At 54.4% G+C, this 23,604-nt stretch overlaps 1 protein-coding gene across 3 annotated transcripts; it reads right to left on the bottom strand.

Moving 5' to 3' along the window:
* Window positions 1–4,107: 4,107 nt before the first annotated feature.
* Window positions 4,108–21,471, bottom strand: ACVRL1 (activin A receptor like type 1). Of its 3 annotated transcripts, XM_037744736.1 has the most exons (11): window positions 21,391–21,471; window positions 20,700–20,897; window positions 15,885–15,950; window positions 15,070–15,321; window positions 14,658–14,869; window positions 14,354–14,453; window positions 13,848–13,994; window positions 12,675–12,950; window positions 11,915–12,112; window positions 8,154–8,284; window positions 4,108–6,638 (listed from the first exon to the last, which is right to left on the bottom strand). In XM_037744736.1, exons 3-11 carry the CDS (start codon window positions 15,943–15,945, stop codon window positions 6,504–6,506), a joined length of 1,512 nt encoding a protein of 503 aa, XP_037600664.1. In that variant the 5' UTR covers window positions 15,946–15,950; window positions 20,700–20,897; window positions 21,391–21,471; the 3' UTR covers window positions 4,108–6,503. The 3 variants fall into 3 exon arrangements, with proteins under 3 accessions (XP_037600664.1, XP_017401344.1, XP_017401343.1); XM_017545855.2 differs by lacking the exon at window positions 21,391–21,471 and having other exon boundaries at window positions 20,700–21,014; XM_017545854.2 differs by lacking the exons at window positions 20,700–20,897; window positions 21,391–21,471 and having other exon boundaries at window positions 15,885–16,306.
* Window positions 21,472–23,604: the final 2,133 nt, after the last annotated feature.

Below are 23,604 nucleotides of genomic sequence, written 5' to 3'. Positions count from 1 at the left end.
TTGACCTCGTGATCCACCCGCCTCGGCCTCCCAAAGTGCTGGGATTACAGGCTTGAGCCACCGCGCCCGGCCCGGCTGCAGAGGTTTTCTTTTAAACGCTGGCCATTTGGAACCATCTATTCCACTTTTCTATTTGCCTTACTGTTTTATTAAGTAATTACATCTCTGGAGAAGAAGGAGACAGAATCATTGAATATACATTTTTTTTTTGAGACAGAGTTTCACTCTTGTTGCCCAGGCTGGAGTGCAATGGCACGATCTCAGCTGACATCACAACCTCCGCCTCCCAAGTTCAAGTGATTCTTCTGCCTCAGCCTCCCCACTAGCTGGGATTACAGGTATGCCCCACCACGCCCAGCTAATTTTGTATTTTTAGTAGAGACTGGGTTTCTCTGTGTTGGTCAGGCTTGTCTTGAACTCCTGACCTCAGGTGATCTGCCCACCTCAGCCTCCCAAAGTGCTGGGATTACAGGGGTGAGCCACCATGCCTGGCCAAATATAAAATCGTTAAAACATCTGTCCATGAGCAATGACTACCTAAAGCACCAGTGACAGGCAAAGCCTCATCACCCACCTGGTGGCAGATTATCTCAATTGCAGGCGCGCTTTAGGACACCTGTCTTTGTCATGCTGAACTTAAAAATCCAAACCCAAGAAGGGTGGTAGGGCCTGCCTCGAAACTTGTTTGCTTTGTTTATTTTTCTAAATATCAGTTCAACCTCTTGGCCTGAAGGATCATAGATTCCAAATTAGCAGAATCAAAATTGATGAGATTTTCCAGTAATGAGCTTGAGACTAAAATTATGGAAAATGTACTAATTACAGACCAGCCACCTAACCACCACTTGGATCCAGGCCTCTGGGAGGAGGGAGGGAGGGAAGAGGATGGTCCTCGATGAGACCTGCGCTGGACTGTCCTTCCTCTAGGCGAAGCTGCCCATTTGCCTGGGCTGGGAACCTCCCAGCACCCAGTGCTTCCTGCTTCAGGGCTCATGTCATGACCCTGGCTGGACTGGGCCCTCCTTCTGAGACCTATGTAAGCCTTCAGGCCAAATTCCTGGAGACTGTGAAATAGGGCCCACAGTGGAGGAGGCGGGGGCAAGTTTTCTCCTCAGTTCTGGGAAGTGGTACTTGGAGGGGGGGTGGGAGGGGGCAGAGCTGGGAGAAGGAAGAGGGGTAAAAAAGGCAGACAAATTGCCCATTATACCCAAGCCTGTCGATTTCCTTTTTTCATCTCTTTATCAGTGTTTGTGACTGAGCTTCTTATCAACAGGAAACGCCTGCCTGAGGGGCTGAAGCAGGTCCTGGGGGCTGGACACGGGACGGGACAGGGAATTCTGGGTAGCGTGTCGAGGCTGGGTAGCCAGACCAAGTGGCCTCCCCTTTCCCAGGACCCCATAAGGTTCTCAGGCTCTTTGCCTTGGCATCTGGTAGATCCTTTGATGTACACAGGAAGACAGCACACCAGACATGCCCCAAGGCCGGAGGGTCTACGGGAGGGAGCCCTGGGTGGGGCTCCAGCCCTGCCCCTCTGTGACCAAGGAAGGTCACCAAACAGCCCAAGCTATAAAATGGGAATTGTCTTTGCCCGTAATCTCCACCAGCTCCCCTCCTTTCCAGGCGAAGAGGCCGAGCCACAGGCCAAGGTCCCTGATAACTTAGTAACCTCAACTGGCCCTTGTAAGTCTGTTTCTGCATCTGAGCTCTCAGAGGCTGGTGCGTGTGTCGAGCCTCCGGTCCTGGGACAATGAGGTACTTGGTACAGACCTCCAGATGCAGAAGAGAAGGGAGACTCCAGCACTGACTGACCTCCTACTGTGTGCCAGCTGCTCCAAAAATATCGATGAGACGAGGATCTTGATCTCTCAGATAAGCCTCCCAGGAGAGCAACAGACTGCAGGTCAGATTTCCCACGAGGTGAAGAGTTAAGTGCTGAAAATAAATGCCCATGAGGGATGTCTGGGCCAAGCAATGCTTTATGGGTGGCTGAAAGAAACAGGTTTATCTATCTAAATCTCTTTCTTCAAACCCTCGAAAGACTGAATAGAGAAACAGAAGCTGGTTGTTCTCCTGGTAGGAGAGGTGGGAAGGGTTTGTGCAGAACGGAAGATGAGTTACCTGGCTTCCTGCTCCTTACCCTCTGCCTATCAGTCGCCCTTGAGCAAACAGATTCTGTTTCTGGTGATGCTGATAATAAGGAAATTCCCTTTATTTCCCTGCCCCTGTGTCTCCCTGGACAACCCCACTCTCCCCCTGCCTCACCATTTGCTCCTGCAGCTGGGGATGTAGGTCAGTAAGAGTGGGTGGGTGAGAAAGAACAGAGAAGAGACTCATCCAGACATGACACTCTGCAGGGCAGCAGTGACAACACTTTAACCTGAAAACTGCCTGAAAATAGACTGTGTGTCTATGACATTATGCAAATCATATGCAAAGTCAAAAAGCCCTCTGTCTCTATTTCTAGCAAACTGAATGTGGCCCTGGTGGAAGCAGCTCATTCCAAGAGTCGCCCACCCAGAGTGACGATCGCACAGCTAGCATCAGTCCCAGCTCTGGGAGACTGGATGCAGGACGTGCACCCCCAACTCCACCCCCAGGACAGGGACTCTTAGGCGTGAGGACTTGGCCATCTCTTGGGCTGTTGAACTTAAAGTTGGTGAGGATATGGAGGAAAGAGCACCCTCCTTGGAGGCTGGTGCAGGGCGGGACGGAAGGAGGATGGTGTCTTGGAGGGTGGAGAGGAGAGCTGTCGGGAGGCCTTGGCAGGGGAAGGGGTGGCCCTTCACATCAAGGCTCATGCTCCAGGAGTTACGTTCTTCCCCACTGTGACATGTTATGACACCTATCACCCCTCAGGGAGGGCTTTTACCACACAGGTGGTCCTCTCCCTCTTGGTCTAGCTGGGAAATTGGGGCCTAGGGTCCCCTAGGAAGTCAAGGCAAAGCTGCAGAGAAGCAGTGAGCAGATTTTTTTCCTCCAAAGGCAGGGAGGTTCCCTGAGGTCTACTTGTAGGCAGGGGCTTGGATGGGGTGACTTCCCAAGGGCTCTTCGCAGGAACCCAAGAGCAGTGAGCCAATGTTGCCCCAGATCCTGCTTAGCGTTCACGTACCCCTTTTTCTGCAATTTCCCCACTGCCCTTTTTCCCACTCTCCAACCATAGCGTGGACATCACGGAGAGTCTGGCAGGCACAGGTGGAGGGAAAAGGCTGCCTTTGCTGGATGCTAGCAACGCTCCTATATTCTCAAAGCTGATCTGAGGCCGGTGCGGAATCCTCTGGGAAGGCACTGTGTTGTGGGGGACCCATGAACCCAGGACAGGAGGCTCTAGGCATGAGCCCACCTTGCGGTTGCAAGGGGCCGGCAAGGTCATCTGTGGTGTAAGGTGTACTCTCCCTGTGTTCCCCTAAGAGGGCGTCCGTCTAGCACAAACGCACATTTTCTAGGCTGGTCAGTCCCACGGGCCAGGATCAGCTTCTTTTAGTACCTGCCTTCCCCATGGCATGTCCCCGCCCCGAATTTCCGGGGTGAGAATGGGGTGTGTGTGTGACGTGCTTTCTGAGCCCAGGACAGGGTAGGTTCCCAGGGAAGGGGATCTTCTCATGCGGGAAATGGGGACTGACTCCCGGCAAGACGGGGACCCCATTTGAGAAGGGAAGTGAGAACAAGGAATTGAGGAGGGCGGGTCCAAGCCGCTGGTTCGGACGCAGAAAGCTCTTTGCTAGGTGCGGTGTTCGGGGACAGTCCCTGCAGAACAGCAGGTCAGCGAGCGCACGCACGCTGGCGCCCAGGGGCGGGGAAGGCTGCCCCACCCTGTCGGGAAAGGCCCGCGGTCCCAGCTTGGGGGCAGGAGGCGGCCGCTGGGCAGCCCGCGGCCAGCAGAGGGCGAGGTGGCGGGCGCGGCTGGCAGACTGCTCCCAGTCCGAGGTCGGAACTGAGATTTGGGCCCCCGCGGGGATCTGAGCAGGGACGTGAGGAAACTGTGACCTGTGTAAAGGCAAAGCTGGGTATGTATCCTTGGACCCTCTCCAACCCCGACCCCTCTTGTTCTATCTGGACCTCTGCAGTGATTGCCACTGCAGAGACATCGGCCTGGGAAGACTCCGTAGCTCAGGATTTAACCATGGTTTATTGCAGACCTACTGAGTGTCAGGTGCGTGCCCAGTGCTCCCACAAACAGTATCTCCAGGTAAGAGAAGTGTAATTTCCACCGTGGAACAGCTTCCAGCACTCAGAAGCATGTGCAGACTGCTCTCAGCAATGCCACCTCCTTCGCTTTCTGGCCATTGGGCCCCCTTCTCTCTATCTGCCCCCCGTCACTCCACTTCCTGCCCCAGGCCTTCTGTTAGGGATTTTCCAGCGTTTGGGGAGCTGCAGCTTTCAGTTTCTGGCTGTGGGGTCTCAGGAGGAGTTTTTCCTAAAACCCAGCAGAGATAAAATCCTTCGGGAGGGAGATGATTCGTGGACTGGGTGGGTTCCAGTGACCAGAGGACTTGCAAACTCTGTCCTAATGATCTGGGAACCCAGCCCTAGTCTGTTTAGCTTTCTGTTTTCACCCACTTTCACTTCCTGGTTCTCCGAGCCTTGCACAATGCTGGGAGACAGGCCTGGAAAGGTGCCACCGTGAGAATGGTGGAAGACACACTTAAAATGCCGGCCTGGGGAGGCTGCCCTGGGTCGTTACAGCAGGAGCAGAAGAGCAGTCTTCACTGCCCTGCCTCCGGGTTGAGGACTGCCAGGCCAGTCTTCCCAATCTTGGGGCTGTCCTTGGCCATAGCCTGAGTCCCCACCCCAGCTCCTTATATTCCTCAAGCTTCCCTCCAACCCACTTCCCTGCACCCAGGGGCCAGGGTAATATGCTCCATACATGAACATACACCCTTGACATTTCCAAAGGCCAAACTTTCTGTGTGTCTCTAGGGCCACTGAATTCTCCTGAGACACACTCTACGGGCCTGACCAGGGTTGTGGGCCTGAACCAGGGGCCAGTGAGGGAGCTAGAGGCTTCTTGGATGGAGCCAAATTTCTTTTGAGCCTCTTGAAAGCCCTAGAGGAAGCCGCCCCACAGTCCTGGGGCAGAGAAGAGTATGCCACAGAGAGGGTGAGGGGTTGACTTGTTGGTCAAAAGGCCCAGAGCGGTTTGAGCCCAAGGGTGGCCACTGGCATGGCTTTAAGCAAGAACTGGGGCTTGCAGACTTAGACTGGGAGGTGCTTCAGACATTCCCTGAGTCAAAGTTATTTTCAAACCCACATCTTGAGGCAAATTGCCAGGGGCTGGAGCATAAGGAATAGATGAGACTGAGGAAGTTAGCTCTGATATAGACTGAAACCTGAGAACTGGAGCTAAAGAAGCCTCAGAGGACTTTAGGACAAAATCCTCCAATATGTAGATAAGAAAAAGGTCCTGACTGGGCGCGACGGCTCATGCCTGTAATCCCAGCACTTTGGGAGGCCGAGGTAGGCAGATCACCTGAGGTTGGGAGTTCGAGACTGGCCTGGCCAACATGGAGAAACCCCATCTCTATAAAAAATACAAAATTAGCTGGACATGGTGGCACACGCCTGTAATCCCAGCTACTTGGGAGGCTGAGGCAGGAGAATCATTTGAACCCAGGAGGTGGAGCTTGCAGTGAGCCAAGATCTCACCATTGCACTCTAGCCTGGGCAACAAGAGGAAAACTCTGTGTCAAAAAAGAAAAGGAACTGAGACAGGCCTGAGGATCAGACCTGGGTCTCTTGACACCCACGGACCTTCTGCTTGCCATACTTGACCTCACCATCCTCTCAGTTATTCTGAAAGTCCTGGGCCTTACCCATCTGACCTGCCTCCTCTCCACTGGCCTGTGATCCTGCCACACCCTCAGTAGGACCTCTTAGGTTTTAATGCCCTAATAAGTCAGGCGTCAGCTCTCCCAGGCAGCTGACATTCAGCAAGCTGTGTTCTTGTTGAGGAGAGAGAAAGTCCAAGGCATCATAGAGCTGAGATATAAACCCATGGAGAGAAATGGATGGGCCCTGGCCCTCTGGAGTTTGTGACAGAGACTAAAGCCTGGCAGGGCAGTGTATGCCAAGGGCTGGACAGGGCCCTGTGCCACCCTAGCAGCTCTGGTGGAGCAGTGGGGTTGACCAAGGGCAGGGGACAAAGTACAGGCCCAAGCTCTGAGTCTGGGACTGGGATTCCCTGGCTTGGCAATCTGACTCTGGAGCCTCTTTTGCATCCTGTCCTGGGAGTGGTAGGGGGTGCACCCTGCTGGCCGTAGGGGGTGGGGAGAGAGAGCCAGGCGTCAGAGAGCCTGCTGCTTTGAGCAGGCCAGACGGCAGGGGATCAGATTTCAGCCCAGCTGTATTTTTGGCTGGATGGGCTGGGGCCCAAGCAGGCAGGCGCAGCTGCCCATAGAGGGGCACCCCCTCCCCAGCACACACCACTTCATACTACCCAGATAGGACACCATCCACTCCCCACCCCCCACCCCGCTGCGTGCCAAGAGGAGTCGGGCGCTCCTGCGCTACTGAATCACTTTGGGCTTCTCTGGACTGTTGCTAATTTTCTGTAGCGTCTTCTTGATCCGAAGTGCGGTGAGTCGGGCAGAGGGGTTCGGGTACCAACACTCCCGCATCATCTGAGCTAGGCCTGAGAGGACCTGGGGGTCAGGAGAAAGACACAGAGGAGAGAGGGCAGGGATATGGGTCAGAGAAGATGGGAAGAAGGAGGTGAGGAGGATGGCCAGTAATGGGGAGACAAAAGCAGGAGAAAAAGGATGAGAGGAGGGAGATGAGAGCATTGGAAAGACAAGCAGTGAGAGGGAGAACAGAGGATGACAAAAAATCAGAAATGGAAGAGGAAGGGAGGAGAGTGAGAAAAGAATGGAGAAAGGCAAGGGGGACAGAAAGAGAGAACTCAAATCTTCAGGAGCACTCAAGCCCCCTTGGCAGTGTCTGTGAAACACCTTACCTCCACCCCTACCTCTGCCAAGATTCACGCAAAGGAGCAGAATCTGTAAGCCTGGCGGCTCCCGCATCCCCACCCACAGCCTAAGGCTCTAGTGCAGAGGGCAGCCTCTCCTAGTCCCTCCACTAGCCATGGCTGGGCCCAGTGGACTGTGGAAGTTTGAGCAGTGGGAACGGCCCTAAAAATGCATATGTCCAGGGAGCAACCCATCCCAGGAAGCTCATCAACCCATCCCAGGGCCTAGGATGAGCTGGCCTCACTTCCAGCTCCTGAAAGAGTGTATGTGTGTGTGTACAGGAACGCATACCTGTGGCTTTTTGTGGATATGTATGTTGTACAGAAATGTATGTTTATGTATACATACATGTATCATGTATATAATATATTCATTCTTTCCATAAATATTAGCACTCATTGTGAGCCAGGTACTTTGATAGGTAACAGGGATATAAGGGTGAGCAAAAGACACGTCCTTTGTCCTCATGGAGCCAACATTCTGGCATATATGTGCATGTGTATATATCTGTGACTGCATGTTCAGAAGGATATGTATGCTTGTATGTGTTGACAGACGTGTGTGTGTCTTTGTATAAGCATGTGAAGTGTTTGTTTTGAGAAAAAAACGAAGGCAAACAACAGCAACAAAAATACCACAGCGGCCAGGTGTGGAGGCTCACACCTATAATCCCAACACTTTGGGAGGCTGAGGCAGGAGGATCACTTGAGCCCAAGAGTTTGAGATAAGCCTGAGCAATATAAAAGTCCTTGTCTCGACAAAAAAAAATTAAAAATCAGCCAGGTGTGGTGGAGTGCACTACACCTCGCTACTGGAGAGGCTGAGGCAGGAGGACTGGTTGAGCCCGGGAGTTTGAGGTTACAGTGAGCTGTGCTTGTGCCACCGTACTCCAGCCTGGGCGACAAGAGCAAACAAAACCCTGTCTCTAAAACACACACACACAGCCGCAGAGAGCCTCTGACTTTTCACAGGGAAGGTGAAGTTTCTTAAAATCCCAGAATGACCAGAGGGTCCTGGGGACGGGGAGCATGGGCCAGGGCTGAAAGAGGGAGTACTTAGAGAAGTGCCCTAACCAGGACACCCAGCGTCTATCTGAGATGAAGCAGAGGCCTCAGACACAGCTTCCCGGGCCCAGAAATCCCTGCTGTGATCCACCACCCCACGCCATCCTAGTCCCAGCAGAAGCCTCACCGGGTCTGCAGCCAGCCGGTTAGGGATGGTGGGAGTCTGCTGGTCCACACACACCACCTTCTTCATGTCCTCAAAGCTGGGGTCATTGGGCACCACATCATAGAAGGGTGGTCTATAGTCCTCCACGATGCCTGGAAATAAAGGATGGATGAGACAATCACTCGGAACCCCAAGGAGGCCCAATACCACCCAGAGGAGAACCTTGCCCACCCTCCATCCCAAGGGCCAGAAACCAGTGGCCTGGGCATGCTACCACTGAGAAGAACACTATAATGTAATAAATGTGTTTTTTGGTTTTTTTTTTTAGATGGAATTTCACTCTTATTGCCCAAGCTAGAGTGCAATGGCACAATCTCAGCTCACTGTAACCTCTGCCTCCTGGGTTCAAGCGATTCTCCTGCCTCAGCCTCCTGAGTGGCAGGGATTACAGGTGTGTGCCACCACATCTGGCTAATTTTTTGTATTTTTAGTAGAAACAGGGTTTCACCATGTTAGCCAGGCTGGTCTCAAACTCCTAACCTCAGGTGATCTGCCCGCCTCAGCCTCCCAAAGTGCAGGGATTACAGGTGTGAGCCACCATGTCCGGCCATAAATGTATTTCTAACTAGTATTAATGACCGCCATTTGTTTTGCACTTGGCGTGTGCCAGGCATCATGCTGTAAACACTTTACATGCATCATCCTGTTTGTCCTCACCACAGCCCTGTGGGGTGGGGACTTGTATTACCTCCATTTCACAGATGAAGAAACTGATGCTCAGAGAAGTGGGCCCAAGGCCCCACAGCAGAGGCAAAACTCAAACCCATCTGGGATTCCTAGGCCAGTCTTGTTCCAGTCTTGCCTCAGCTCCCTTCCACCCCCTGCCCGGGACCGCACCCAGGCCCCAACTATCACACATGCCAGATAATAATAACACCAAATGTTTACTGAGCACTGTGTGCCAGGTGCTGTCCTAAGATCTCTGCATGAAATCCTCACAGCAGCCCTATGAGGTAAGTCATACTATTAGCTCCACTTTATATGCCAAGAGAGTAAGGCCAGAGAGTTGAAGAAACTTGTCTAAGACCAACAGATAGTAAGTGACAGGGATAGGACTTAAGCACAGAAAGTCTAACACCAAAGCATGTGCTCTTGACCTCCGAGCTGCGCTTATTTTTACCCAGGTCCACGTAACATCACCACGGCCTCTGCTGACCCCTGCAGCCAGCACCGGCCCCCTCCTCTTGGTTTCCCAAGTTCACAGTCTTTAGTAGGAGCTTTCTGAAAATAATGCCTGTGGAGCTGCAGGCATCCCCGTGCCCCATCCTGTTTCCCAGCCCGAGGCTGCAGGCCATGGCCACACAGGCTACAACCTCGATACAGCCTTCGCCAGCTGTTCTCCCCATGGCCAGCTTCCAGGCCGGCCCCTGTGCCGCTCGCGCTCTAATCAGTGCTGCACAGAGGCCTGAGTGTGTCTAATGGGCCTTTAATCAGTGGCGGGGCTGACACCAGATTACAGTGTTTATAATGTGCCGCAATTCCGTGTGGGGCTGACAGAGCTTCCCCCTCCACCCCAGGAGCCTGCAGGCAGCGTCCTCCCAGCTTTTCCTTTCTGGCCTGCCGCCTGGTCCAAGGGGCCTTGGCTTCTTCCAGGTTCCCCTTTCCCCCGACTCCAGCCTCCTTAGAGCCCACTCTGGCAGTTCATGCCCAGAGTCTCAAGGAATCTAGGCTGGGTGCGATGGCTCATGCCTGTAATCCCAGCACTTTGGGAGGCTGTGGCAGGTGGATCACCTGAGGTCAGGAGTTCAAGACCAGCCTGACCAACATGGAGAAACCCTGTCTCTACTAAAAATACAAAATTAGCTGGGCGTGGTGGTACATGCCTGTAATCCCAGCTACTCGGGAGGCTGAGGCAGGAGAATCGCTTGAACCTGGGAGGTAGAGGTTGCAGTGAGCCAAGATCGCACCATTGCACTCCAGCCTGGGCAACAAAAGTGAAACTCCACCTCAAAAAAAAAAAAAGGAATCTAAGCCCCTTGTGAGACTCCCCAAGGGACTGGTGACACCACAGCCTCTGTTTTCAGTTGATGACCACTGAGGACAAATGAAGTCTGGCATGGGGCTGGCTCCTGGTAGATGCTCAGGAAATGAGGACATCCTTGTCCCCAAGAAGCAGGGCTCCAGCCATATGCTGAGGATTGTCCCCAACCTGTCAGGACTCCTGGAAGTCTCTTACCATGGACAGCCTCCTCAAAGGTTGACAATGCTCCCACTGGTCTGCACAACCCACCCATCCTCCACCCACCCCAGGGCTGAGAGAGCACCAACCACAGGGCTGCCCAGGGCAGGTCCCCCTACTGGCCGAAACCCTCTAAGTCAGAGTACCCTGTGGCAACCCACAGTAACAACAAGGCCGAAATCAGCAGGCAGTGCGGGCACTCAAGTACATGCATTGTGAGCCTGAGGAAATCAAGGGCCAGAGAGGTTAAGTGCACACGGTGAGGATGAGCATTGGCCCTGGGGCAGACTGTCCTTGATGCTGCCTCAAGCCAGCTGTCATTCTGTGCCCCCGTCATTCAACTGTAAAATGGGCACAATACAATGTCAGGAACTTATTCTATCTACAACAATAACGGCCACTAATATTTAGCTCTAGATATTGTTCTTAATACTTAGATTATCTCAACAACTGGAAGTTATTTTTAGTCTCATTTTATTTATTTATTTATTTATTTATTTATTTTTGAGACAGGGTCTCACTCTGTCACCCAGACTGGAGTGCAGTGGCATGATCTCGGCTCACTGCAATCTCTGCCTCCGGGGTTCAAGTGATTCTCCTGCCTCAGCCTCCTGAATAGCTGAGATTACAGGCATGCACCACCACACCTAGCTAATTTTTGTATTTTTAGTACAGACGGGGGTTTCACCATGTTGGCCAGGCTGGTCCCGAACTCCTGACCTCAGGTGACCTGCCCACCTCGGCCTCCCAAAGTCCTGGGATTACAGGTGTGAGCCACCACACCTGGCCTTATTTTCATTTTACAAATGAGGAAACTGAGGCACAGAGAGGTCAAGTAACCTGTCCACAGACATGGCAAAATCAGGAATAGAACCCAGGAAGTCTGATTCCAAGCCTATGCTCTTAGCCACTAAGCAATACCACTGCCTTGCCCATACCAAAGAATTAAATAAGCCAGGCACCGTGGCTCACGCCTGTAATCCCAACACTTTGGGAGGCTGAGGAGGGCGAATCACCTGAGGTCAGGAGCTCAAGACCAGCCTGGCCAACATGGTGAAACCTGTCTCTATTAAAAATATTAAAAAATTATCCAGGAATGGTGGTGGGTGCCTGTAATCCTAGCTACTCAGGAGGCTGAGGCAGGAGAATTGCTTGAACCCAGGAGACAGAGGTTGCAGTGAGCCAACTCGGTGCCACTGCATTCCAGTTTCAGTGACAGAGTGAGACTCCATCTCAGAAAAAAAGAATTAAATAAGATAATACATGTAAAGATATAGCATGGCATCTGGCACATATTTAAGCTCAATCAATATTAGCTGCTATTAATATTTCTGTTATTACCTACTCAAGATTTCACAGCCAGACTCACAGACTCCATTCTTTTTTAAGGTTTATACCTTAAGAGGTCACTCAGCTGAACTAGCCAGTAGGCAGCATGCAAGGGGTGCCAGGAGGTCTGGCTGTAAACATCCCAGGCCATGAGCACTGGCCATAGCAGGCAGCCGATTGCCCTTTTCCTACCCTGTGCAGGGAGGGCCCTCACCGTTCACGATGGTCCGGCGGGTGATCTCCCACAGCACCAGGCCAAAGGCCCAGATGTCAGTCCACTTGTAGGACTCAAAGCAGTCCGTGCGGATCCTCTCGTCTAGCACCTCAGGCGCCATGTACCGCTTGGTGCCCACTCTCGGGTTATTGCCGATGTCCAGATAATCGCTGCCCTGTGAGTGCATCACGGCCAGGCCTGTGGGGATGAGGCCTGTCACTCCTGCCCCTCTCCTGAGCCTGGGGTCCAGGGGGCAGGCAAGGTGGGGACTGGGAGAAACAGTGGAACAGAGAGGGGCAGGCAGATGGGGACCTGCAGGGAGATGGGCTGGAAGACAGTGGCCACAGAGAGAACCACCGCCCCAGGTACTCTTGGCTTGTGTAGCACTCTCTAGGTTCCCAAGAACCCAGCGAGATGTGAGTGGGCAAGGCAGGCATTATGATGCCCACTTCACGGAGCAGACCCGGAGGCCGATGACGGGGAGAGATGCAGTTGGCGAAGCCAGGAAGAGAACCCCGTTCCCAGCTCCTGCCTCCTTTCTCCCAACTCCTGGAGCCAGGACGGTATGGTGGAAGGAGTCTGGGTTTGAAAAGGGTGTTCAGACAACTCGTGGGGTCTTGTAGAGGAGAACTGAGACAACACACACCAATAAGTTTTCAAGCGCCAATCATGGTCACCGCCATGGTCACAGGCAAAGGAGAGGAGAACGCGCGAGCCCCGCCCACCTGCGAAGGACCCGCCCCTGCCCCGCCCGGCTCACCCAGGTCGGCGATGCAACACTGCAGGTTGCTCTTGACCAGCACGTTGCGGCTCTTGAAGTCGCGGTGGGCGATGGCCGGTTTGCCCTGTGTACCGAAGATCTCCACGTGCAGGTGCGCCAGGCCGCAGGCCGCGGACGTAGCTAGCCTCAGAGCCAGATGGGGCTCCAGCGTCTGTCTCTGCAGGAAGTCGTAGAGAGAGCCGTGCTCGTGGTAGTGAGTGATGAGCCACAGCTGCGTGCTGGAGTTGCGGGAGGTCATGTCCGAGGCGATGAAGCCTGTGCGCAGAAGGGTCGGGTGACTCAGCTAAGGGGCTGGGGCAGAGGGAGGCTGGAGTGGTCAGCGTCAGGGTGGGGTTGGGGGAGAGGGAATTGGCTGGGTCACTGCTAAGCTAGGTGGGGTGGGGGGTTGATGTGGCTTAGGTCAGAGACACAGCTGGGGTCAGAGTTTGGGTCTGGACCTGGCACAGTGGCTTACACCTGTAATCCCAACACTTTAGGAGGCCAAGGCAGGAGGATTGCTTGAGCCCAGGAATTTGAGACCAGCTTGGGCAACACAGGAAGACCTCATCTCTACAAAAAAAAAAAAGTTAGCTGGGCATGGTGGCACATGCCTGTGGTCCCAGCTACTCAGGAGGCTGAAGTGGGAGGATTGCTTGAGCTCAAGAGATTGAGGCTGCAGTGAGACTGAGTCACTGCATTCCAGCCTGGGTGACAGAGCAAGACCCTGTCTCAAAAAAAAAAAAAAAAAAAAAATTAAAAAAGGCCAGTTGTGGTGGCTCATGCCTGTAATCCCAGCACTTTGGGAAGTCGAGATGGGCAGATCATGAGGTCAAGAAATCAAGACCTTCCTGGCTAAGAGGGTGAAACCATGTCTCTACTAAAAATACAAAACTTAGCTGGGTGTGGTGGTGAGTGCCTATAGTCTCAGCTACTTGGGAGGCTGAGACAGGAGAATCAATTGAACCTGGGAGGTGGAGGTTGCAGTGAGCCAAGATCATGCCACTACACTCCAGCCGGGCAACAGAGCAAGACTCCATCTCAAAAAAAAAAAAAAGGGGTTGGGGCTGCAGGTGGGCTGGGAGTCCTTCAGGGTTCTGTTGATGTGTGGAGGTCTGGGAACTCCAGCCCAGGAGAATGAAGCCCTGGGCCTTGCACAGCCGGCCCTCCCCTTGCCTAGGATGTTGTCGTGTCTGAGTAGCACTGTGTTGTAGATCTCGGTCTCCCGGAACCAGGACTGTTCATCCCTCGAGGAGAAGATCTTGACGGCCACACTCTCACCATGCCACAAGCCCCGCCACACCTCACCATAGCGGCCTTTTCCTGTTGGCCAGAGGGGAAGGTGAGGGTCACACACTGGGCACACAGAGTCCCGGAAGAGTCACCCATCTTAATGATGTGCTACCTCCCTCCCCCACCTCCCCTACCGAAACCCCGACCCTTGGATTTAACTTAACCCAGACCCAGCGACAGGCCATCCCCAGCTGCCTCTCATTCCACCCTGGCTCCTGCAGAAAGAAGAACCTCTCCCTGGCCCATCTCCAGCCCACTCCCTGCCCAGCAGAATTCCAATTCTGACCCAGGCCTGGCACTGCCTGCGATCCCGGAAGCAAGAGCTCCCTCACCCCTCCAGACTCATGGGAGCCCTTGGTCCTCATCCACCAGGCTCACCCACTGCTCACCCACACACTCCACCAGGGCAACCTGTCGTGCCACTGTCCTCTGCACCAGGAAGGGGAGCCCCGAGCCACTCCCTGTGGTGCAGTCACTGTCCAGGAGGTCCTGGGGGTACGGAGAGACCACTGAGAGGCTGCCCCCACCAGCCGCAGCCCCATTCTCCATCCTTGACCTGGGAGCTGCTGCTGGGTCACTGCAAGCTCCTCACTCACCCAGCTCCCCACAGGCTCTAATCTCTGGGTGACTGCTCTGATTCTGCAGTTCCTATCTGCCCCCCTCCACCCTGTGTCCCAGGTCCCAGGGCCATACCCCTAGCATGCTGTCCTCCTGCTCAGGCGCTTTCAGGATGAGACTGGACTCTCCCAGCTCGCTGTGCAGGCAGCGCTGCTTCTCCTGCCTCCGCCGGACATGCCACAGGCCCAGGACACCCAGGGCCACCAGGACCATCAAGGCCAGCACGGGGCCCAGGATCAGGGGCAGCTGGCTGTCTGTTCCCGGCTGCTCTGAAGGAGTTTGGGTGGCTAGGGGAGGGGGACACTGAGGCTCAGCTTCCACTAGGTCAGCTCCCCCTACCTCGGGCCAGACCACTCTGCCAGTTAGATACCAGAGTTCTGCCCCCCACCCCCCCGCTCCTTTATTGGCCAGAGCATGAGAGGAAAGAAGGGCAGGAAGGGCAAGGGCCGAGAAGACGGGGAGGGAGTGCTGGGGCAGCTGGACGTACCCTCCAGCACCAGGGACACATTGTGGTTGCAGAGGTGGCTGTCGCAGCAGTAGTGGTTGACAAACTCGGTGGGGCGCCCCCGGCAGAGCTCCCTGTGCAAGTTCCCGCAGCCCCGATGTTCCTGGGGGTGCCTGCCCTCCTCCCGCACCAGCACCACTGTGCACCAGGCCCCCTGGCAGGTAGGCCCCCTGCAGTGTGGGTTCTTACACGTGCAGGTCACCAGCGGGCCCCGAGAGGGCTTCACAGGGTTGCCTGGAAGACACACTGGAAGCTCAGGCACTCTGGGCCCAGCTCCCCCAGGCTGAGCCCCACATCCATTTCTGTCCCACTGACCCTCTCATCTGACCCCTCAGACAAACCCCTCGAAGCTTTGGTCCCTTGTTTCCATCCTCAGTCATACTTCCTTCCCTCAGAGCCCTACCCCCGGGGCAGCTGACACTCTGGAAGCAGGCTTCTGTCCCCTCCTGGCTCCTAGGTCCACCCCTCCCAGTTCTAGGCTGCGCTGGGCCCCCAGCCCCAGCCCTGAGAGCTCTTCCAAGCGTGGCCTGCCAACACCCAATCTCCCTCCACCCCACATATAGGCTCCCCGCCTGGCCTGACAGAGCCAGCCTGCAGGTCTGGACCAAGAGGAGAGCAAAGGATTGCTGGGGTGGCTGGGGCTGAGTCTGATGGAGCCTCACTGTCCCCCACCCTCCAGTCAAGCTCCTAAGTTCTCCCTAGCTTCTCAAGTTCAGCCCCAGCCAGAGCTGATCTGGGCCCAGATAGCCCTTTCTCTATCCAGGTTCCTGTTTCCTAACTGCTCCCCCAGTACTCACCCTGGGCCACCAAGGCCATCAGTAGCATCAGAAGGTGTCTCCTGGGAGATCCCAAGGTCATGGTCCCTGCAGAGAGGAGCAAGAGAAGTAGAGTAACAGCTGCAATGTGACAGCCGCCGGCCGGGGCTCCCTCCCACCCAGAGGAAATCACAGAGAGTTTTTTTTGGAGGGGAGGCAGGGAGGCCGCCTCCCTACTCCCTGACGCCTGGCTTTGGGGCGGGGCCTGCAGGGGAAGTCCTGGTTCACTTCCCCATGGAAACCATCCTGTTAGAGGTGAAGGGTGGGGAGCCATGTTTAAGTGACTGAGAACTTGGGGGAACCCTAGCTCTGCACCCCTGCTGCAGAGCTCAGACTGGAGGCAGGTTGGGAGGGCCGCAGGGAGCACCCAGTTGGGGTAGAAGGAGCATCTCTCCAGCAGCTCCCCTTCTCTTCTGTGTCCCTTGCCCACCCCCTCACAGCCTCCACCCCTGCTACCCTTTCCCAGTGCCCCCCCAGCCCTGGCTGCCTCAAACATAAACAGGCTCCTGTCTTCACTTCCTGCCATTCAGGGTCCCGCCAAGCCAGGAACAGGAATCAAGATTGTTTAGATTGGGGTCTGGATAGACCAGACAGAAGTCACGCACAGCAGTGAACTGAGGGCATATTTTCGGGGTGGGCTGCAGCAGCCACAAGGTCTGGAGGGGCTACTTAAATACTAGTTCCCTGCTTCCCTTAGTTGCTTGTGCCTGGGACACCCACATGACAGAATTCTAGGTGGACATCTTGTGAATCACAAATTCCAGCTCCTTGTTTTCACACAAGAGAGGATTAAGGCCCATACAGGGAAGAAGACTGGTCCCGGGTCAGACAGGACTCAGTGGCACCAGCAGGAGTACAACCCAGGTTTCCAGACTCCTAGTCCAGTGCTCTTTCTGCTCCATCCTTACCCAGTGCTGGCAGCCCATGTCTGAGCCCTCGGGGTTGTGAGGACCACACAAAGCTTGGACGGCGCAGGGTCACACCACGTGTAGAGGAACCTCTCTGCAGCCTCACCAGAGCATAAGCTCTCTGAGCCGTTCCCTGGCCCCCTCCTCTCTCCTTGCCATCTAGGAAAGGGTGGGGGAGGCGCAGTGATGTGGCAGGGGAAGTGAAACACACTTAGACACTGAATGTTTGACCTTCTATGGCTGATTAGGGTTGAATTTTCCAGAAGTTTGGTGGAGAGTGTTGCGGGGAGTAATTCTGGTCTAGGATAGTCCCCAATCCAGGTCCCACACCAACTAGTGCTTCTGAAGCCACCCAGTCTTCATTTCTCCAAGGTTTAGAACCGGAAGATATGGGCTAAAGCTGCAGCAAGAAGGACCCTGGTCAGACAGCAGCAAGAACTTTCTGAATGGCGGAGTGTGTGCAGGTGTGTGTGTCTGGGGACTGGATCCTCAGGCAGGGCACGAGGGAGGGAGACTGTCCTTTGGCATGACATGGTGAGGCTGGTAGGGCTGGGCATATGGCCACAGAGGCTTCAGAAGGCCCATAGTTTACGAATGGTGCCAAATGAAGACCCAAGATGCTGAGGCACCAAGGGCAGTATGGCTGGGGGTGGGGTGGGGGGGCTTCTTGGGGCTCTCTAGCTGGTGGCAGCTCCGGCCTTCCTGCCTGGGCTTCCTCTGCCCCAGAGGCCCAGGCTGGGAAAGGAAACAGAGCCCTGGGCTGCTGCAGCCGTGTCCCCAGCCTCTGCCTGACCTCCTGCCTCTTGCCCCTCCCGCAGCCAGTGAGGACTCTGGTGAGGTGGGATGGGATGGAGAGAGCGCCCCAGAGGAGCTGAGTCTGTTCACTGGCGTGCTAGCAGCAAGCCATCCCTGGCAGCCTGTGCTAGCCCAGGAAGCTGCAAAGGAGAGGGTTTGAGGTGGGAAGAAAAAAGTGTCTAGCAATAAGGCTAAAATCCGGCATCCCTCTAGGACCCTCTGTCCGTACCTCTGCTTCTCTGATGACCACCCTCCTCTACGTTATCACACATCAGAATCACCTGAAGTTCTCAATTAGAAAAGCACATTCACTGGTCTCATCCTCACTCCAGATTCTGATTGAGTCCTGGAACCAGCAAGAAACACACACTTTTTAAAAAGTTCCCCAGGGAGTTCTGCTCCATTTATGTGGGCACCACTCTCTGAGAAACGGATCCTGCACAACGCGCAGTCTGGTTCCTCTGCTTTCATTTTGCTGTGCAGGGCCCTGCTGGGTGAGTGGGAGTGGGATGCAGAGGGAGGGGGCACTCACTCCCACCCAGGAACCTCCCCATCTCCTAGAGAAGGGACAGCTGAGGCTAAACACCAAAGCCAGGACTTGGTGGCGCTGTGGAGTGAGGCTTGGCTGCGTCTGCAGAACCCATCTATGGTCTAATCCTGGGAATGTGATGGAGTCAAACTGGGACTGTCCAATGTTTAACTGGGCCCAGTGTGAGGTCAAGTACAGGAGGATGCTGAGTCCTGACCAGTCCAAACTCAGAGCTGACCCTGTGCAATTTGCCCTGACACCTGACCGTAGCACAAACAGACTCCTGGGGTCTGGCGGGATCCTTTCACTTCTAAGCAAAACTTTGAGAAAAATCTCCTGCTGACAGAAGCATCACTGTTTTTGGCCAGAAATTACAAACGTTAAACTAACTTCAAACATTAGCTAAACACCATGAAATAATAAGAACAGTTAACCTTCTCTGAATATTAATTATATGCTAAGTACTGAACTTTAATGGTTTATCTGATTTAATCATTGGAACAATCCAATGGGGAAAACTGAGGCTCAAAGATGTTAAGTCTCTCGCCTGTAGTCACCAAGCGTGTCTTAATAAACTTAAATTGCTGATAATAAATCCTTCCTTGGTCGTTGTTATTCCTCCAATTGTTTGGAGTTAGAAGAATCCCTCGAAGGAAGAAAAAGGACGTGGGTTTTGGTGGACATGAACAAATTGCCCACTGCTGTTGTTGTTATTAACGGATGCCCTACTGAGATTTGTTTAAATGCAGACAGTGTTTTTGTTTGTTTTTAATTTTTCTTGAGACAGGGTCCTGCTCAGTCGCCCAGGCTGGACTGCAATGGTATAATCATAGCTCACTGCAGCCTTGAACTCCTGGGCTCAAGTGATCCTCCTGCCTCAGCCTCCCAAGTAGCTAGGACCACAGGGGCGCAGCACCATGCCCAGTTAATTTTTTAATTTTTAGTAGAGACAGGGTCTCACTATGTTGCCCCAGGCAACAAAGATGGTGTTGCTGCCTAGAAATCATCTGTTTGCCATAGGCTTAGTCAAAGTTTGAGCCTCAGGTGGGGAGAGCCAGAGTAGTGGTATGCCTGAAAGTTGCTTATCCGCCTTTTTCTCCGCAGCACACCTGAAGGACCCACTCCCATCAACGGCAGTGGCTCAGCACAGCAGTGATTGTCACAGGGCTAGAGAAGCGCCATGTCAAGCACAAGCTTCTGGGCTCACTCTGCACTTCAGTAAACCTTATCCCAACAGCAGAGGACCAGACCCCGCTGCTCATATTGGGTTGCCCTCACAATTCCTCCATGTGATTTATCAGCCCCTCACAGCAGGGTGATGCAGCAGAACAAGCCTGGAGTTTCAGGTCTCAGGCAGACCACACAGGCAGCACAGTATAGCACAGAGGTTAGGGTGTGGGCTTTGGATCATGGAGACCGAGGTTCAAGTCTTGCCTTTGCCACTTAGAGGTATGAGATTTGAGATAAGTTACTTAAACTTTCTGAGGCTTAGGCTTCCCATCATATGTAAATGGGAATAATAACAGTGTTATCTCATAGGTAAAATGTAGTAAAATTATTTAGCAGAGTACTAAGTAGTACACAGTAAGCACTTAAATGTTATCAAGACCCCAACCATGCCATTTACACTACCCAAGGAGCTTTGGAGAAGTTATTCAAGTCTGTTTCCTTTTCTGTAGGATGGGTATAGTAACCCTTCTTCCACTAGGTTGTGGCCAGGATTACATGAGAAAAAACATATCTAAGTGTTTACATAGTAAGTAATCAATCAATGGTAGCTATTTGTAACAAAGCAATGAAATGGGAGGACAGGCGAGAGGACAGGTATTAGGACAGACCCTGACTCAGCCAGTAGGTGCCCATCAACAGAGAGGGTGAGAGCAATTTGTCCATGATGCTCCCATCCTTGGAGAAGGAAAGAGGAGCTGAGGCAGCCAGCCCAGCCATGGGTTTCGCGGCACTGGCCTCCAGGACAGGTGGAAAATCTGGGGTCCCAGCCTGGAGGGAGACTGGGATCGCCTTTGGCCGGGATCCTGAAGGAAGGCCGTGGCATGAAGATGACCTGAGGATGCAGGGCTGGGGTGAGGCTCGTGGGTTGGAGTGATAGTGTCAGATTCCTGAAGCAACAGCTGCAAGGGCTGGTCTGGGAAAGGTGAGCTCTGCGGGGAGGCTCAGCAGCTGTGGAAGCGGGCATTCACTCCAGGTCCACCCAGCGGCCTGGCAGGACGTGTGATCCCTTCTATGTGCGTAGAGCAAGACATGAATCCCTCTGCCCATTTTATGGAGAGGGTAGGAGAACAGAGAAGTGAAGTGCCTGACGCCAGGTCACTCGACTAGAGCCAAGTTTCTGATCTCCAGTCCGGTCTCGTCCAGCTCCCTCCAAGTCTCAGGTAGGGTCACCGGCAGCTGTGCGCGGTCAGCCAGGGGCAGCTTGCGTTCCTGATGACCTGGGACTGATCCTACCGCGACCACTCTGCGGGGACTCGGGTCCGCCCGAAGGAAGGGCCAACGGAAGCGGGGGTGAGGCCGCCCGCCACCCGGTCCCGCCTGCGGACCTCGACTCACCTCTGGGCCCGCTCTGCGGGTGGCGGGGCGCGAGCCTGCGGCCGGCCGGGGCCACCTCCCCTCCACCGCGCGGCCGCGGTTGCACGGCGAAAGCTGGACGGCGGGCCGGGTCCGGGCGCGGCCACGGACGGGGCTGGAGCCGGGGAGGGGCTCGCTCGGCGCGGCTGGCGCGGCGGCCTCCCGGGACTGGGAAGGGGGCTGGAGCAAAAATGTTTCTTATTCCAGCGTCTTCCTGCCTGGCCCGGCTCCACCACTCCCTCCTAATAAACCGTTTCCTTATTGCCCAACTCGCTGACTGGCCGCCGCTCGCCCCTCGCTGGGGCTGCAGGACCAGGACCCTCCCCCGCGCCGCTCCCAGCCCCCCAGCGCGGCCGCCCCTCCCAGCCGCCCGCAGCTCCTGGATCCGCTGACCCGCGCCCGGAGCCAAGCCTCCCACATCCGCCTCCCCGAGGGGGCGGGCCTTGGACTCGGTCCGTGAGGGTCCCGTGGGGGTCCCGTGGGGTCTGGCCCACAGCTGTGGGAGCCAGAGCCAAGACTGTAGGCAACGTCTGGCGGTCGGAGTAGTGGGTGGGGGTAGAGGGCGGTCGACTCACAGCAGACGAGGGGCCGCCTGGAATCGGGGCCCGAGGAAGGGGCCACCACGGAAGGGACAGGTGGGGGTGGGACAGGGAGGGACACTACCTGTCCTTACCCCACCCTCAGCCCGGGGTCCTCGGTCTAGGAGGCTCGGAGCACTGGGCGCTGAGTTTCGAGCTAGCAAAAGTCCAGATAAATTTTGGCTCCGCTCTCAAGAACTCCCTACTTGGCCCAAATCCTTCAGTCTCCTCCCTCAGGCCCCTTCATCCCCCATTTGTCCCCTCCTCTCTTCAGCAGCCTCTCCCCATTGGTGCTCAGCACAGGGGTATACAGGCCCAGAGGGACGGCCTTGGGTTAGCCCTGAGGATGGTTGGTGCCCTTCTTTGCTGCTGCGCAGCTGGGTGACAAAGACACCCCTGCTCCCCCAGGGACGGTCAGAATGAAGGAACACACCAGGAGCTGCCTTGGACCTTCCCCTTCCAGGCGGGGCCCCCACCCCAGCAAATGGAGCTTTAGATAGAGGTGGGGAACTGGACCTCTCTGGAATACTGCTGACACAAGGCAGCTGGGGAGGGAAGCAGAATGGCTTCACACTGGCAGGGGAGGGGGACACAGTCTCTTCCTCCTGGCTCCCCTGCGCGGGCTGGGAGCACTGTCCTCACTGCCCTGCTTTGCTGCAACCATCTGAGCACCTGCAGGACCCTGGCCTTAGTCCTAGCCTCCTGGTTATCCACAGGGACTCTGAAGTCGAACTACCTACTAGGAAACCAGGCTGGTTGTGTTACCGTAGGCTAGTGAGCTAGTGACACCTCTCCATGCTTCAGTCCCCCATCTGCTAAATAGGCATAGTAAACGGTGCCAGCCTCATAGGGTGGCTGTGAGAATAGAAGGAAATGATGCTTATCTCAGCTCATAGCAAAGATGCCGGCTGGCTGAGCCTGACTCAGAGGAGGCCCTCAATGAAGGCGTTTGTTAATTAAATGAATAAATGAAAAGGCTGGGGAGGGGGTGGCCTCAGAGATACTTAGAAAGACGTGGGTATTAGAAGCAGGAGTAGGTAGACCGCTAAGGTGTCTTGCTCTAATATGGGGATTCTGCAAGATGAGCCAGGGACCCCTCCCCCACCGACTTTTGACAGGAATAGAGGCTGGGGGAGATAATGGCTAAAGGCTCAGGCAGGCATCAATTATTGACTGACCTCGCTTCCTCTGCTGAAACCCTCCCACCCCCCACCCTGCAGCTGCTTCACAAGTTGTGAATTCCCAGAACCTTGACACACCCAAATTTCAGTGTCAGGACAGAACTGTGTCCTGAGGCCAATAGGAAGTACTATGGGATTACGATATCTGCCCTTTCAGATTATAGTGGCCACTTGGGATCTCTATGAGCTAGAGAACTGGGAGCCTGGCTCCAGGTCTGTCTTTCACACTCCCTCCCTCCCTCTGCTCTGCTATGGCTTCTGGTCAACCTTTTCCTCTCCCAACTGGTGAATCTCTGTCCTGGGAAGCGAGAGTGGGGGCTTCCCGAGGGAAGTCTTCAGTCCAAGAGGCACACTTTGCACAGAAACTTCAAGATGGACAACAGCTGAGAGTCACTTCTGACAGTCAGTGGGGGATGGAAGACTATCTGGACAGAGTTTGTGAAATAGATAAAAATAGAGTACATTCTGGGACTTGGAAGAGAGGACCTGGGAGGCTGGGGGCTGTTCATCAGTGCTGGAGTCTCCCCCACCTCCCCGGAGCACTAAGGCCTCTGGACCCTGACTGGTGCTCTTTGAGGCTCTTGTGAACCCCATGGCTTCTAACGCACACAGAGAACCTGGGGGAAGTGTCAGAGTTAGAGATCCAGAGTCGGAGAAAGCACTGGAGAATCATCCCAATGAGAAAAGGGAAAAGGAATTACGGAGTGTGTCCAAGTCTACAAGAATTAATGACTCAGAGGGACCAGCTGTTCCCCATATTCAGTGAGGACAGAACAAGAGGAAACAGACCCAAAGGACGAAGATTTAGATTTAGATACTCAGAAGGATTTCCCAACAGTGCCGGAAGCAGAGGCCTGGAGATTCTGTGTGGGGTGAAATCTCAAGGAGATTCTCATCAGTGGAAGGTGGGTGACATGAGTCTGTCAGGAAGTCAGGGCAATGGACACCTTGACCTTTCAGGACCAGCTATGAGTATTAAGTTCAAGGATCATCCTTTATTTTTATTTTTTTTTATTTTTTTGAGGCAAAGTTTCACAGTGTCACCCAGGCTGGAGTGCAGTGGTGTGTTAAATAAATACAGTGAGTTCTTTTTTTTTTTTTTTTTTTTTTTTTTTTTTTTTTTTTTTT

The sequence above is a fragment of the Cebus imitator genome, unplaced genomic scaffold (assembly GCF_001604975.1).
Source record: "Cebus imitator isolate Cc_AM_T3 unplaced genomic scaffold, Cebus_imitator-1.0 Scaffold181, whole genome shotgun sequence".
Lineage (NCBI taxonomy): Eukaryota > Metazoa > Chordata > Mammalia > Primates > Cebidae > Cebus > Cebus imitator.
This window is presented reverse-complemented; position numbering and strand designations above follow the sequence as displayed.

Coding starts and splice junctions, on each gene's coding strand:
- ACVRL1 (XM_017545854.2), bottom strand. CDS start 16,176: ATGGCTCCCCACCCTTCACCTCTAACAGGATGGTTTCCATGGGGAAGT. Junction 13,995..14,353: donor TGCCCTGGTGGAGTGTGTGG/GTGAGCAGTGGG, acceptor TCTGGCCAACAG/GAAAAGGCCGCTATGGTGAG. Junction 6,639..8,153: donor ACCGGCTGGCTGCAGACCCG/GTGAGGCTTCTG, acceptor CCTGACCCCCAG/GTCCTCTCAGGCCTAGCTCA.